Source organism: Danio aesculapii, chromosome 16 (genome assembly GCF_903798145.1).
Source record: "Danio aesculapii chromosome 16, fDanAes4.1, whole genome shotgun sequence".
NCBI classification, from domain to species: domain Eukaryota; kingdom Metazoa; phylum Chordata; class Actinopteri; order Cypriniformes; family Danionidae; genus Danio; species Danio aesculapii.
Window position 1 is genome coordinate 14,492,569 of NC_079450.1, and position 15,701 is coordinate 14,508,269.

Genomic DNA, 15,701 nt, shown 5'->3' on the forward strand with positions numbered 1-15,701 from the left:
CAATATTACACAAATAAAAATATACTACTAATATTTATTATGAAGTAAATAAATAGACAGAAACTACACTGAAAACAATTCTGCTAAATTGTTGCAATCAATTTATATAGGTTGAATTTAAACAAACAAATTAAATGTAGTAAAGTTTACCTTAATTTGTTTGTTTAAATTCAGCTCAAATAAGTTATTTACAACCACTTAACTTAAAAAAATAAATCCAATGAATCGTCTTTGAATCTTTTTTTTTCGATGTGGCGCTACAATTGGTAATCCTACACTGTAAAACCCCAAAAATTAACTCAAACCATTTAAGTTCAAAAACTAATCCTTGTGAGTACTGTGAACTTAATCCATTTGAGTAAACGAAGCTATCTGAGCACAGTAAAACCCAATAAATCAAGAACTCAAACCAACTGAGTACTGTAAAACTCAATAAGGCAACTCAATCTGTTTGAGGAAACCGATTGCAACAAACCATTTGAGTTGAAAAAAAACCTATATGAGTACTGTGAACTTAATCATTTAAGTTTAAATAATGAGGTATTTAATTAACTCATTACCTTCAACACTGTGTTCAAAACTTTCCAAATGAGTGGAATTAACTTTCAGCAAATTTTGAGCTAGCTACACTAATTTTATTTGATAAAGTTGACTGTTGAGTTTTACAGTGTTTGACATGCTAAAAAGCTGCTTTTTAGTATGATCAATTTTAAGTGTATAAACTTAAATGGATAGTTTACCCAAAAATTAAAATTCTGTCATCATTTACCCACCCTTCATTTGTCAAAATCTTACTTTTTTCTTTCTTTTGTTGAACACAAAATAAGTTATTTTGAAAAATGTTGAACACCTGTAAACATTGACTTCCATAGTATTTATTTTACCTACATGGAAGTGTATGGTTACAGGTTTCTAACATTCTCCAATATCTTCATTTGTGTTCATCAGGAAAATAAATCTCACAAATGTATGGAACTGCTTGAGGGTGTAAGTAGTAAGTAAACTTTCATTTTTGAAACTATCCCTTGATACACTAATTGGATTTACTACGCTTTTTTAAGGTAAGTGGTTCCAAACATTTTATATGGACTGAATTTAAAGAAACAAATTAAGTTGTACATTAATAAATTCAATTTGCTTGTTTAAATTTAGTCCATATAAACTGTTTGCAAACACATTTAGTAAATCCAATGAATCATTATTTTCAGTGTATACTCCACCCTATGCTAAAGTTTTTGACATGTAGTAGGCTATTAAAGGACACCTATGATGAAAATCATATTTTGTAAGCTGTGTGTAGGTATAGTGTGTCCACAGTCATATTGGGGTGACATAAACACAATAAGTCTCTTTACTGACATTAAAATAGGATCCGAATCCCTCCCATCTTGATGCCCACTGCAACATGACATAGGAGTGCGGTTTCCCCGCCCACCGAAAGGATTGACAGCCAGTTATTAACATGTCTCTGTAGTAATGCGTATCATATCAACAAGACAGGACGTGCGCAAAACAACCGGGAATAAAAGATCTGTTCAACTCTCTGTGATCATCAGTCATCATCAAATGTGATAAAGAATGAGTTTTACAAGTTTAAGACGTTTTAAAACTGCATGTTTGTAATGAATTACAGTGATTTTACCGTCTTTATTACCACAGTCACATGTCAGAACAATTATAAATGAAGACGATTCAATCCCAGTTTGTGGACGTTAAATCAGGTTTATTTAGACATTAACATCACGGATATCCATACAGCAGTGGATATTAATGTGTATCCTGTAACATTTGCTGTGCAAAAACAGTGCAAAGTAAACACACACGCTGTGTGTGTGTCCGTGAACTTTATATCGACCTTGTGTGTGACTCATCATTGCAACTCTACAACAAATACATCAAATAATCATTGGGAAAGTTCTTACTGGAGTATTTCCAGTACTGGAATTCATACTGGATTATGGACAAATGTTATGTGAGATGTGCTTCCTTCATGTCTGTCACTGTGCTGTTTATCTGACGCAGCAGAAGCGGAGATTAAGACACTTTGACAGGCATGTGCAAACGGTGGGCGGGGAGAACTAGCATTAAAAGCACAGGTAACAAAAACAGCCACATGGTGTCCAGAGCTGAAAATGACAAACTTCTGAAAGGTCTAATAAATAATCTGATGGGTGTTTTGAGCTGAAACTTTACAGACACAATCTGGAGACCCAAAAGACTTCTCCTTAATCTTGAAAAAGGGGTAAAATAGGTGCTCACGTATACAATTGCCAATAAAAGTGTGCCTTGTGCACCTGTATGTGCATATCTTCTCTTGACAGGGACGAATGACAATCGACGTGGAGCTTCACCTTCCCAAAAGCACCAAAGTCTTGCCGAAGACCAGCCCTCCAGTGCACTATGACGTGTTCCTCTATAAAGTGGCCAAATCTCCAATGGTGGACAGCAGGGTGAAGCACAGGGTGAGATGGGAGGACTGTAAGCACTGCGTCTGTGACCCTCCGTTCAGCAGCTCCGTCAGCACTCGATCTCTGCCCGCCATCATACACACGAGGAGCCCGCCAACACACACCATGCAGCCCGTGTTCGCCCTCTGAGCACAGACACACACATTACAGGCTTTATTTATCAGCATTTATCAGCAGTCAGAAATGAAGACTTTGACATAAGAGTTTCATGGCTTCATAAAATGGTGCTCTGAATGTATACGTTTTAATTTGACATTTTTATCAGCTGATGTGATGTTTCATCTTTACGTCTTACCTGGAGTCGACATGCACTGATGTTCTTGTAATTATAATTAAACGCACTTTACAATAAAGCATAGCCTTTTTAATAACATTTTGCAGCAATCTTTCATTTTATAACAATTTTCTTGACCTTTAGGGCTGAAAAGAGAATTACATTGATTAATTTAGCATTTATTAGCCGACAATTATTAATTTGTTTATCCAAAGCGACTTAAATGAAGATAAAGTTTAGCAGTTTCTTGTATTATTATCATTTTGAGTCCTTATAACAGAGTGTTTGTAGGAAAGTGTCTATTGGATGAGAAGATGAAGAGGAAAGAGTGCATACAGATGGTTTGTCAAGCCTCACTTGTGTGAAGCATACTCAGGATTGCACAGCGTTATCCCAGTAACATGGAGTGTTTATAAGAAAGTGTCTGGTGCATATGGAGAGGAAAAGAGTGTGTTCCCTACAGGTGATTACAGAATCAAACGAATGTTGTATTTAAACTGATATTATTTATATTTTTATAAAGATATACTTACGCTTTACATAATATTTATACAGCATAGTGGTACACCACAGTATTAGCTAAAATGCTAATCAAAAATATGGTCATCAGTCTACCAAACCTGATCTCCATTTAGGCTGACCTGATGTGTTTTGAGGAAACAGGGTCTGTAAAGTTCTTGTAGTCATAAGTCCCGCGAAAGCCCAGAGCTGAGGTATGTGTGAGAGTGAGCTACGACGTGTGGTCGAAGGGGCCCCGTAATACCGAAAGCAACAGGGCCGTCTCTTGAACCGCAGGGAGCTCCAGGGCCTCTTTGTGTCACATGGGATTAAATTAGCACGCTCCATTAGCTTCTCAGTGACACAAAGACACAATAGCCTGCTAGTGAAACCTAAGACACGCTCAGTGTTTCAGCTTTATTTCTCACACATTTTCCCATTTTGCATATATTTCATAAATTACATGATAAAAACACTTTGTGTTTTGTGATTTGTGGGTGTTTTTTGTTTATTTACTCTTTTGAATTGCATTATGGGACCTCGATGACTGCTCTGTCAACTTGTGATGTTAAAAGTATATCTTTACAATTCAACAAAGTTATACTTTAATTATAATTTAAATCTTTGTCAGCACACTACCGACTTTATTGTGAAATATTTGAAAAAGTGAATATTTTTAAATCTAATTTTGTTCCTGTGATTCAAATCAAAGCTGAATTGTCGTAACTTCACACATTCCTTCCATATAAATCAATGCTGTACATATGTCAAAATTAAACTGCACAGAATTCTGACCTGTATTTATTATAATAGGCCTAAATATGATAATTTTTCATTCATTCATTCAGTTTCCTTCAGCTTGGCCCCTTTATTCATCAGGGGTCTCCACAACGGAATGAACCGCCAACTTATCCAGCACATGTTTTACACAGCAGATGCACTTCGAGCTGCAACCAAGCACTGGGAAACATCCATACACATGTGTACACGGGGAGAACATGCAAACTTCACACAGAAATGCCAACTGACCCAGCCGGTACTCAAACCAGCAACCTTCTTGCTGTGAGGCGATAGTGCTAACCACTGAGCCACTGTGTCACCCATACTATATTTTAAATAATTAAAAACGTCTTGCTGACAAATGTGTAAATCCTTGTGGTTTGAAGGAGGGTGGCATAGAACCACTCAACCACAAGATGACAGAAAAGACCTCGCTAGTTTCTTGTTTGCTTGCATTCTATTGTACAGTTGTGTTGCATCTTTGTCGTACATAAAATGACTAGGATACACAGCATTTAAGGGTACATAGGACACATAAGTTACATAGCATAAGCTATACTAGTTTAACAATAGTATACACCAAAGAATCTCCAATAGTATCTGGATGCAGCCTTTATGTGGAAGCTGAGATTGCATCATTAGGCGATGCAATGTCAGACACAATGCACTCAAATGGAGCGAGTGACGTCACTGTGAGGGGTAGGGTTAGGGGTGGGGTTAGGTGAGCCCATTAAAAACCATTGGATGCAGCCCAGATTGCACTGCACCAGGTCTGCATCCAGAATCTTGGCATATTCTTGTTCTTGATATGCCAGGATTATATGGAGGATGAAACCTTTTTTAAAAAACAATAGCTAAATAAATACACAAATATAAAGATAAATTACTAAATAAATCTATAAATTCCTGCATAATTAAAACAATAGATAAATAAATATGCTAATAAATAAATGTATATAAAAATTCACAGATTCCTGCATAAATAAGTATATAAATAATTAATAGTGCGGGCAGGTAAATAATTAAATAAATTACACAAATGTTGGGGGATTAAGAGAATGCTAAATTGATGAACGTAGTTACATATTTGCGTTTCCTCAGCTCAACATGCTAATGTTGTCAATCCTCAGAAGGTGGTCTTTTTGCCATCATTGGTTGATCGTTAGAAATTATTTGCATTCGATTTTTTTGATTGGCTTCAGATGATTGACAGACACCCTCTCACTGAAAGGGTCTCAATATTAGTGTAATTATATTAAATATTTACCTGTCCACACTATTAATTTTTCATATATTTATTTATGTAAGAATTTGTGGATTTATTTGCTTATTTATTTATATATTTGCGTATTTATTTATTTATTTATTGTTTTTGCAGGTTTTGTCCTGACAACAATATGCCAAGATTATTTGGTTTATATTATTGTTATTACAGTCAGTGTATGCTAATGTATGCTAGTTTATGTTAGTCATTTTTATATAAGACAAAGACGCAACACATCTGTACAATAAAATGCAAGCAAACAAGAAAATGACGTGGTCTTTTCTGTCATCTAGCGGTTACCAGAGCGGAAGGGTTTGGGACTTTTATTTTGAAACCAGTTTTGCTGTTTTTCTGTTCCGTTGCCGCTTGCTTCTCGCTTCAATACTAGAGTACTCTTATGTCACCAAGTAGCACCTGAAACCGCGCTGTCCAAATTACATTATTATATGCAGGTAACAATGATTTTAACAATTTGTATGAATGTAAGTTATGATTATTACGCTTGTTGTTCTAGGTTTTATTACGTTTGTCTATGTTTTATTACGTTTATTAATTGTTTGGTTGCATGCAACGTATGTTAGAAGGTCTTGTCTTTCATATTTAATACAGTATGTCACTTCTTACCAAGTTATTTCAAAGAATTTTGGATATTTTAGGCATAGTTAGCGTGTTAGCATGTTGGTACATGTTACGAAAGTGTGCTCTCAAATATACAATTATGTTGTCAGACTCACTGTTTTGCATATTTCCAGTCAGTCCATTTTTTGAATATACAGCTATGGAAAAAATTGAGAAAATACTTGACAATACTGTTGGCTCTGTTATTAATTTTAGTACAATGTTCTCATATTTGTTCTCATAAGGTCAGACAGCATTTCTTCCCAATTTGTAATAATAAAAAAAATAGTCATTTAAATTTTTTGTTTTAAAAAAAATTTGATAACAAATCAGAATAACATAAAATCTCAGAGTCACGAGTATTTTCATTTTAAGTTGAAACTATTGTGTGTGTTGTGTTGTCTAAACATGAACATCAAATTTTTTATTCACTCATTCCTTTTCTTTTTGGCTTAGTCCCTTTATTAATCAGGGGTCGCCACAGCGGAATGAACTGCCAACTTATCCAGCATATGTTATACGCAGCGGATGGCATTCCAGCTGCAACCCATCACTGGGAAACACCCATACACATTCACACACATACACTATGGACACGACATTTCGTTCGTTTGTATGTCATTGTATGACATGTAGCGGAATGACAAAAAAGCTGTAATCGACAACATTTTTATTGTGAATTATGTATAAATGTCATCAGTAGTTTAGAGGACAAAATAAAAATATATACAGTTGAAGTCAGAATTATTAAACCTCCTTTGAATTTTTTTTCCTTTTCAAATATTTCACAAATGATGTTTAACAGAGCAAGGAAATTTTCACAGTATGTCTGATAATATTTTTTCTTCTGGAGAAAGTCTTATTTGTTTTATTTCAGCTAGAATAAAAGCAGTTTTTAATTTTTTAAAAAACATTTTAAGGTCAAAATTATCAGCCCCTTTAAGCTATATATTTTTTTCGATAGTCTACAGAGCAAACTATCATACAATAACTTGCCTAATTGCTCTAACCTGCCTAGTTAACCGTTTAAATGTCACTTTAAGCTGTATAGAAGTGTCTTGAAAAATATCTAGTCAAATATTATTTACTGTCATCATGGCAAAGATAAAATAAATCAGTTACTTGAGATGAGTTATTAAAACTTTCATGTTTAGAAATGTGTTGAAGAAATCTTCTCTTCGTTAAACAGAAATTGGGGAAAAAAATTAACAGGGGTGCTACTGATTCAAGGGGGCAAACTGTATATTTTACTCATCCATAACTCATTCGTTCATTTTCTTTCGGCTTAGTCCCTTTATTAATCAGTGTTCGCCACAGTGGAATGAACCGTCAACTTATCAAGCACATGTTTTACGCAGCGGATGCCCTTCTAGCCGCAACCCAACACTGGAAAACACCCACACACTCTTGCAAACACTCCCATACACTACGCCCAATTTAGCTTATTCAATTCACCTGTACCACATGTCTTTCGACTGTGGGTCATCCATAACCGTAAATGATGAATCTAGAGAAACCAAGAATTGCAAAGTCATCTCAATTTTATCCCCGTAGCTGTATATTTATTACTGTATATTTTTTGCTCCTTGAGATTAGAATGGCTCCATCACTGTCTGTTTTTAAATCTAAAAACTTACCTATTCAGCTTGACCTTTTGATATTATTTTAATAGTCTTCTGCTTCATTTTTAAATGCATTCAATCGTAATTGGCTTATTTTTATGTTTTTACAATCCCTCTTTTTATTTTCCTTTGTCTTATGTACAGCACTTTGATAAGTCTTATGGCTGTTTTTAAATACGCTTTATAAATAAATGAACTGAAACATTTTAAAATAAACTCTAAATAGTTTAACAGATGCAAGTCATTTAGTATTGGACACATTTTTCTAACTTCTATTGTCTGAAAATGATAAAAGGCAGCATAATCATCTTATCAGGGGCCTCCAGCCTGTTACTCCCATCAGATCTTGGTTTAGGGCCCCGTGCTAATGTTGAAGACCAGTCTTGTTGTTTATCTTTTAAGGCTGGTCAACTGTAAAAGATGTGTTGAAAACCCAGTGTGGTCAAATGAACTACCGTGGCTCAGCTTTAAAGTTAATCTTGAGTCATGAAAGGGGAAGCTGCATGCCTATGTGCTATTACTGCATATCTTCATGGCTAATTAGAATTTTATCTTGTGTTTTTATGATATTGCAGGTATAAATGTTTGTGTATTGTTGTTTTAGACTTTAGTCAGTCTTGTCGCAGGTGTTGGAAGTGTGTGGAGCTGAATGCAGAAGGTTGTAGCAGTGCTTGGTGGGGGGATTGGGGGTCTGTCAGCCTGTCACCACCTCAGCAAGAGTCCTAATGTTTCCAAGGTATGTGGATATTTTCCATTGAATACATTGTGTCAGTCAAAACGCTGTGCACACTATATTTTCAAAGTTTGGGGTTGGTAGGATTTAAAAAATATGTTTTTGAAATAAATTTGATGAAACGTGTTTTAAAATGTAACTTCTGTGTTGGCAAATCTGAATTTTTAGCACAATTTCTCCAGTCTTCAGAGTCGCATGATCCTTCAGATTACTATTATTAACATCGTTTTACACTTTTTTTTTGTGTCTGCCCAATATAATCAAACATCCGCGATTGGTTAAGTAGTGGAGAATCTTCTCTTGTTTACCCATTTCATTCTGTGTGCGCGAGACCTGTCAGCACTCCCACAGACTGTCTCACTTGCTTTGTAGACCCACAGAGACGCGTCTTTTTGGGACTTAAAAAGTTTGTCCGCTCCGGGTTTCTAAATCTCCTAAAATGTCCAGGATTTGGCTTTTGCTTTTCGTTTTCTGAAGGGCGTATATGTTTTTGCATTACTCTTTAATTGCAGACTTCTTTTCCGCTTGCTTCACAGCTGATGGCGTGCACAGCTGCAAAACCGAGAGAAAAAGTAAATAATAGATTCTTTCATCTAAACGACTCAGAAAAACGTTACTATATACTTGAAAAAGATTAAATGACTGGTCTAAACTGGCTGCAAAATATATGTATCATTAGTGGTAATCAACGCATTTGCCGTATTTAAATAATCTACAAATTTAAATCTTGTAATTATGATAATTTTTAGAGATATTGTCTGTTTTCATTTTTTTTCTGTAATTTTTTTTCTCATTTGCTGATTATTTATATATATATATATATATATATATATATATATATATAGATATATAGATAGATAGATAGATAGATAGATAGATAGATAGATAGATAGATAGATGTGTATATATATGTATGTATATATTTATATATGTGTGTGTGTGTGTATCTATATATATATATATATATATATATATATATATGTGTGTATATATATATATGTATGTGTATATGTATGTATGTATGTATATATGTATATATGTGTGTGTATGAACTTCCTTCAACACATCCCCCTGGAAGTTTATAGTATACCTATAAAGAGTTGTTTACCTGGTTCAGGTGTGTTTAATTGGAGTTGGAACTAAAATATGCAGGACACTGGCCCTCCAGGACCAAGTATGGACACCCCTGGTCTAGTGTTTTAATAATTTAAGCATATTCAAGCTTCATGGGAGCTCACTTAGAGAATCATTATGAAATATCCAGCTGAACATTGATTTGGTTATTTTCATTTGTTTATTAAAATATTTGTAAATCAATATTTATGAAAAAATTACTTTACCACCACAGACACAATTTCCCTAAAAAATTTCTTGCTGTATTTCTCATGGTTCATGGACTTGGGCATTGAGGAATCAATGAAAGTATTTTTGGGTTAGGTTTTCATTTGTTTCAGTGTGCTTTCATTTGTATATTAAAGATGAATGATTTTGCTCGCCCTTAGCTTGTTCCAAACTTATTTGAGTTTCTTTCTTTTGAAAGAAGGTTTTAGGAAGGCTGTTGGTAACCAGTAGCCATTGACTTTCATATTGTTTGTTTTGTTGTACAAATACTACCAGTTGGCAACATTCTTCAAAATATCTTCTTTTGTGTTCAACACTTGAAATTGTGGTAGATGTAATTTTTTGAGTTTAAAGGTGAGCATGCATTGCAAGTCAACATAAAATGAATACCAAATTTCCTCTGTCCACCTCTGTAGATTGTGCTTCTTGAGGGATCTGGGAGATGCGGAGGTTGGCTGAGCTCCATACGGAGGGATGACGGGGCTGTATTTGAACAAGGACCACGAGGGGTGCGACCTGCAGGTGCTGTTGGACGAAACACCCTCGATATGGTATGCACATATAATTTGCTGTTCTTGAAAAAATCCGTGTGAAAGCTATTTAAAGGGATAATTCACTCAAAATGCAAAATTATCAAGTGGTTTTTAAACCTTCCCAAGATCCTTTTTCTGTTGAACACAAAATATTAGACAAGATATTGTGAACACTGAAAATGTTTAAAACCTGTAACCATTAACTTCCATACTAGGAAAAACAAATACTGTGGAAGTCAATGGTTACCGGTTTTTTTTAAAAATCTTCTTTTGTGTTCAACTTAAACAGATTATAAATAAGTGAACGATGAGTAAACAATGATCGAATTTTCATTTTTGGGTGAACTATCCCTTTAAGACAGGTGTATGCGTAGTCATTTTTAATTTAAAGTTTCAGTTTACAAGATCCTATAATCTCTGATTTTTTTATTTGTTTGTAAGACCACGTACCACCCAACTTACATACAATTAAATTAATGGTAAACTTAATTCAAGAAAAATATTAATGTTTTTGTTATAATGAAGTATTATTTTGCAAATTGCAATTGTGCGTTTTAAACCAGCTTTATACAAGACTTGAATCAGACCTTTATGCAACTACCATTGGCCATTGATATTGTTGTTCTTTGCATGGCCACAAGAGGGACACATTACATTTGTTATTAGGTACAAGTACAGTAATTGGCAGACACTCTTGTTATTTCAAAGTGAATTATTGCGCAAATGAGAAGTTTATAGTAAATGAAAGTAAATGAAAAGTACACTAGCTAAAGCATAAGCCTAATACAGAGAATCAATATGATTATATCTATATTTAGAAGGGCCTTTAGTTATGGTCAAATGAAAGGCTTGCACACAATTCCATTTTATAAGGATAGAGTGATAAAGTTTTTTAAAGGGTCTAATGATCACCAAAGCTGCATTGATTTGATCAAGTATGCAAGTATTATTATGAAATTATTATAATTTCTCCTTAAATTCTGTTTCAAAAAAACTGAATGATTACTACATACTTCAGTATTACACGAACTTTCAGAAATCATTCTGATATGCTGATTTGCTGCTCAAGGATAATTTCTGATTATTATTATATTATCATAGATTTATTAATAAGGTAAACCTGTATCCTGTGAGGTAGGTTTTCAAAGTGCAGGTTTGACAAACAATACATTTAATAAGAAAGCCAAATGGTCTGATGTGCGTACTCTAATTTTTCTTTAAGCTATAGACATATTATTTTGGGGTTTTACATTAAAGAAAAACAATTCCTTAATTCAAGTTTTTGTATTAACCTAATGTTATTTATTGAAACGTTTTTTATACATACAGTAAGTGTAAATATACTACATATAAACCAAATTCTGTATTTTTTAAATGAGAAATGGTTTTGTACTTGAATACCTTTTCAGAGTCTCATAACAATAAAGCAATTAAAACGTCTAAAACATGTGTTTTGTTTAATATTCCGCATAAATTTGTGTTATTTTTCATGTGCCCTCTCTCTCCTTTAATTTATATTTATTTTGTCTTTTTTCTTTTTTTTCTCGCTATCTTTCTCTTTGCCTCTTTACTTCTTTAAATACGTTGTCATTCTCTTTTTGTACAAAAAGTAATATTTGCATTGTATTATACTTATTCTTCTGTATTTTCATTGTAATTGCCTGTTATTGCAATAAAAAGAAAAAAGAAAACCAAATGTTAATGGCATAAGAACACATTAAAAATACTATGTACATGAAATAATATGAACGCAGTGATCCTTGTTTGCCAGCAAATTGTTTGCCTCCAAATTGTATAAAGCTGCACATTTTATTTGTTGTTTGTTCATTTTCGGATACAAAACTTGGTGGAACACCCTAAGAGAGTGTGACATTTATTTTCAAACGTTTTTAGGGCATTTTAATAAAAACATGATAGTATTAATAACCGCAATAAATTTTGTAACTACAATTATGACCTAAACTATTCACACCATTACATCTCTAGTACACAGACACAATATTTGTGCTATTAATCACTGTACCTCATTTTACAATGAAGATTATTTTTTAATTTCTTACATATGCATCTTATCTTTTTTGGCATACTTGGAGGAAAAGCACATTGCAATCAAAGAGATGGTGAACTCTATTTACAATATACCTTTCCACAGGCTTATTCAGATGAATATTATATTCATGAAGCAGAAACACTGTTCTAGTCAATGTTTTCTTGTGCAGGTCTCAGAGTTGGGTCTTGAGTCAGAACTCTTGCCAGTTACGAGTGATCATGTGGCGTCTCAGAACCGCTTCTTGTATGTTAAAGGACAGCTGCACAAGATGCCTTCAGGACTTGGGTGAGAAAACATCACTGTTAAGACCCGTTCTCACCAAAGCAAGATAACTATTAATATAAATATAATGACAAATATATTTGTGTCAACATTGACGAATGATAAAAATCTCTTTATTTTTAGTTTATGCTGTTTATTTAGCATTACCCCCGTGTAACCAGCAGATGTCTTCAGTGTGCTATTAGTGCATCTGACCAGTCAATCTTTATTTGATTTAAAAATGTATTCATCTAATTAAGTGACATTAGTGATCGTAATCAGTTTAGTGGAACAAAAACCACAAACTATTTTCCCCAACATTTTCAATGAGGAAACACAAAGAATTCCTGAGGTACTTTTATTTTTATACTTCAATACTTCAAAACTTCCATGTGTTTTTATATCTATCTGCAATTGTATAACCAGTTGTTTTCTAAATTGTATTATTAGCTAAAATAATAATAGCCATTATGTTTAAATAATATTTGCAAAGACAGCTTAAAGTCAAGCAGAGCTTCTTCACAAAGTTATGCTTTAAATTGCACATAAATTTTTTTATGATACAACAGATTCTGACTGAGAGTTTAGTCGAAATACTAGCAAATATATAGTCAAAATGTCAGACAGTTGTCCTGAAATTGATCCCTGCAACATTGTTTCTCTATGTTTTTGTCCTTTAAAGTTTGGACTGTTGTTTTATATTTTCAAAATTTAATAAAAAATCTAACTTAATAGTTATCTTTCTTGGTGTGAATAGACTTTTACCTGTATAAAATATTAAATATTTCTCATCTAGCTGTCCTTTTCTTTTAGTGGGGTTCTCCGCACCATCCCTCCTTTCTCCCGTCCCATAATCCAGAGTGTTTTGAAGGAGTTAGTGATCAGTAAAGGGACAGAAGAGGACGAATCTGTGCATGCATTTGTGTCCAGACGGCTGGGCTCAGAGGTGAGAACTAGCATAGATGCTCAATGACCTGTTAATCCATTCCTGTCGTCCTTGTGCTGTGTATGAAGCTCTTTGCTGCCAGCATAAATCAGTCTCAAATGTGAAGCGACAGAGAGATATTTACCCACCTTAATGTGTGTGTGTGTGTGTGTGTGTGTGTGTGTGTGTGTGCAGCTGGCAGATATAGCCATAGACTGCCTGTGTAGAGGAGTGTTTGCTGGAGACAGCAGACAGTTGAGTGTGCGCTCCTGCTTTCCTCCTCTTTATGAAGCGGAGCAGGCACGCGGGTCCATCGTGCTGGGCATGCTGATGGGTTCAGGTGAGAGCCCGGTTTGGCCAGTTTTTCTTTTAAGTGACACCATCAGGGCATGAATAATTTTTAAAATAAATTGAATAAAAAATCTTTATTATCAATTACTTAGATCATTTATAGCATCATAGTGATATTCATTGAAATGTCAATAAATAAATGGCTAGCCAGTGATCAGTGTGCCAAAATATAAATTTTAGCCTCTTGTCAGCAGTTCATGGTTACACCTTATAAAATTATAATGCATTAAACCAAAAATTTCTAAATTTCATATATACACATATATGTCTCATGCATCACGCACCTGTCAATCAGTCAGTCAGTCAGCATGTCACCTTAAAGGGTTAAACAAATAGCGCACAGAATTACTACGATTACAGAAAAGTTCACTCTGTTATAATTCACTTACATTTTAATACATTTTGGTGCAATTATCATTGTTTTGTGTTATGATTTTGATTGTTTTGTGTTATGAATGGGTTATATGCACAGAAGTGTTGTTCAGCCACAGAAGTCTTCTGGCGAAAGATTGCTGATGGGTTCAGGTGAGAGCCCGGTTTGGCCAGTTTTTCTTTTAAGTGACACCCTCAGGGCATGAATAATTTTTTTAATGACCAATTTATTTCCACTTCTATGAGGAGCATTTCAGATAAATAGACATTTTGAACACATACAGTTGAAGTCAAAATTATTAGCTGTCCTATGAATTTTTTAATCTTTTAAAAGTATTTCCCAAATGTTGCTTGAGATTGGCACACTGCTATTTTGGCACACTGATCAGTGGCTAGACATTTATTTATTGACATTTTAATGAATATCACTATGATGCTATAAATGATCTAAGTAATTGATAATAAAGATTTTTTATATATAATAAATATTATATTATAATAATAATAATACAAAATACAAATATTTCTTTTTATTATTCTTAATCTTATTATTGTTTGTGTGTATTATAAATTGCAAAAATACCTTTCGTTACACATGACATACACATTTCATTTAAGGTTTAGTAACGTTATTAAATAGTGCTTTTTATTTATGTTAAATAAGGAGCTGGTCCTAAAGTAGTCCCTTCAGGCTTGGCAAAGAGAGCATCTAAAGAGTCCTGGACTCAGTGGTCTCTAAAGAGGGGCATGCAAACCCTTCCAGAAGCCTTGGAGGATTCGCTGAGGAGGCGAGATGGAGTGGAGCTTCACCATCATGCCAAAGTGAAGCGTCTGAATGTGGACAGCACAGGCTGGGAGGTGCGTGACAACATGCTGTCACATTCAGCTGAAATGAGCTGACTGCATGTCTTGTAGGCTGTCAGTTAAGGTGAAGAAGTTGTGTGTTTTCCTATTGCTGTTTTTTTACTTGTTGTTTTTTATGTTTATTTTAAATAGATCAAACTAGATGATGGGACCTCTTTAAAAGCTGATCATGTGATTTCTACCTTACCTGCATCAGGTAAATTCACTAAATGCATACTATTTTACACTGCTATGCTATAATGTTTCTTATTAAAGGTGCAGTAGGTGATTGTCTTCAGAAACTTTGTTTGTTGTGCTGGTTGAAAGTCTCTTCACATTCCAATATTGATGATTAAAGTAAATTATCTAAATGTATTTATATGTATTTTTATATTCTGAATAAGGCATACAACTAAAAAATGTTCATCCAACTAAATATTGTCAGGCCGATAATTCCCATAATTCTGATAATAAACCCAAACTGCCTGTCAGCAAATGTAGATTTGTATCTCTGTTCACGCTGATCCACCATTTGAGCATACACACGTGTTCATGTGCAGTGCGCATTCATGTCTTGAGACGAGAAAGAGAGAAACAAATGCTGAATCAAAACATTAAAATCTTGAATGAATCCTGATTTTTTTTTTTTTAATTATTATTATTATTTTTTTTTTTTCCCAACTTTGGCGGCAGCCTTTTACACAGATTGTTACACAGCGTTATTTCGATGACAAATATCGTGAGCGCAGTATTACAAGTTGAGATCAC

The 15,701-nt window shown here is 34.0% G+C and overlaps 1 protein-coding gene across 2 annotated transcripts in view; it reads left to right on the forward strand.

Moving 5' to 3' along the window:
- The first annotated feature begins 5,648 nt into the window (after positions 1–5,648).
- Positions 5,649–15,701, forward strand: part of ppox (protoporphyrinogen oxidase) — a 25,571-nt gene continuing 15,518 nt past the window's right edge. Inside the window, exons 1-8 of one of the 2 annotated variants that reach the window (XM_056476025.1) lie at positions 5,649–5,736; positions 8,151–8,260; positions 10,015–10,149; positions 12,351–12,466; positions 13,256–13,388; positions 13,563–13,707; positions 14,755–14,948; positions 15,087–15,150. In XM_056476025.1, the coding sequence (XP_056332000.1) occupies positions 8,174–8,260; positions 10,015–10,149; positions 12,351–12,466; positions 13,256–13,388; positions 13,563–13,707; positions 14,755–14,948; positions 15,087–15,150 (874 nt within the window). In that variant the 5' untranslated portion in view covers positions 5,649–5,736; positions 8,151–8,173. Of the gene's footprint in view, positions 5,737–8,128; positions 8,261–10,014; positions 10,150–12,350; positions 12,467–13,255; positions 13,389–13,562; positions 13,708–14,754; positions 14,949–15,086; positions 15,151–15,701 lie in introns of both variants that reach the window. The other variant, XM_056476024.1, reaches the window with a different exon arrangement.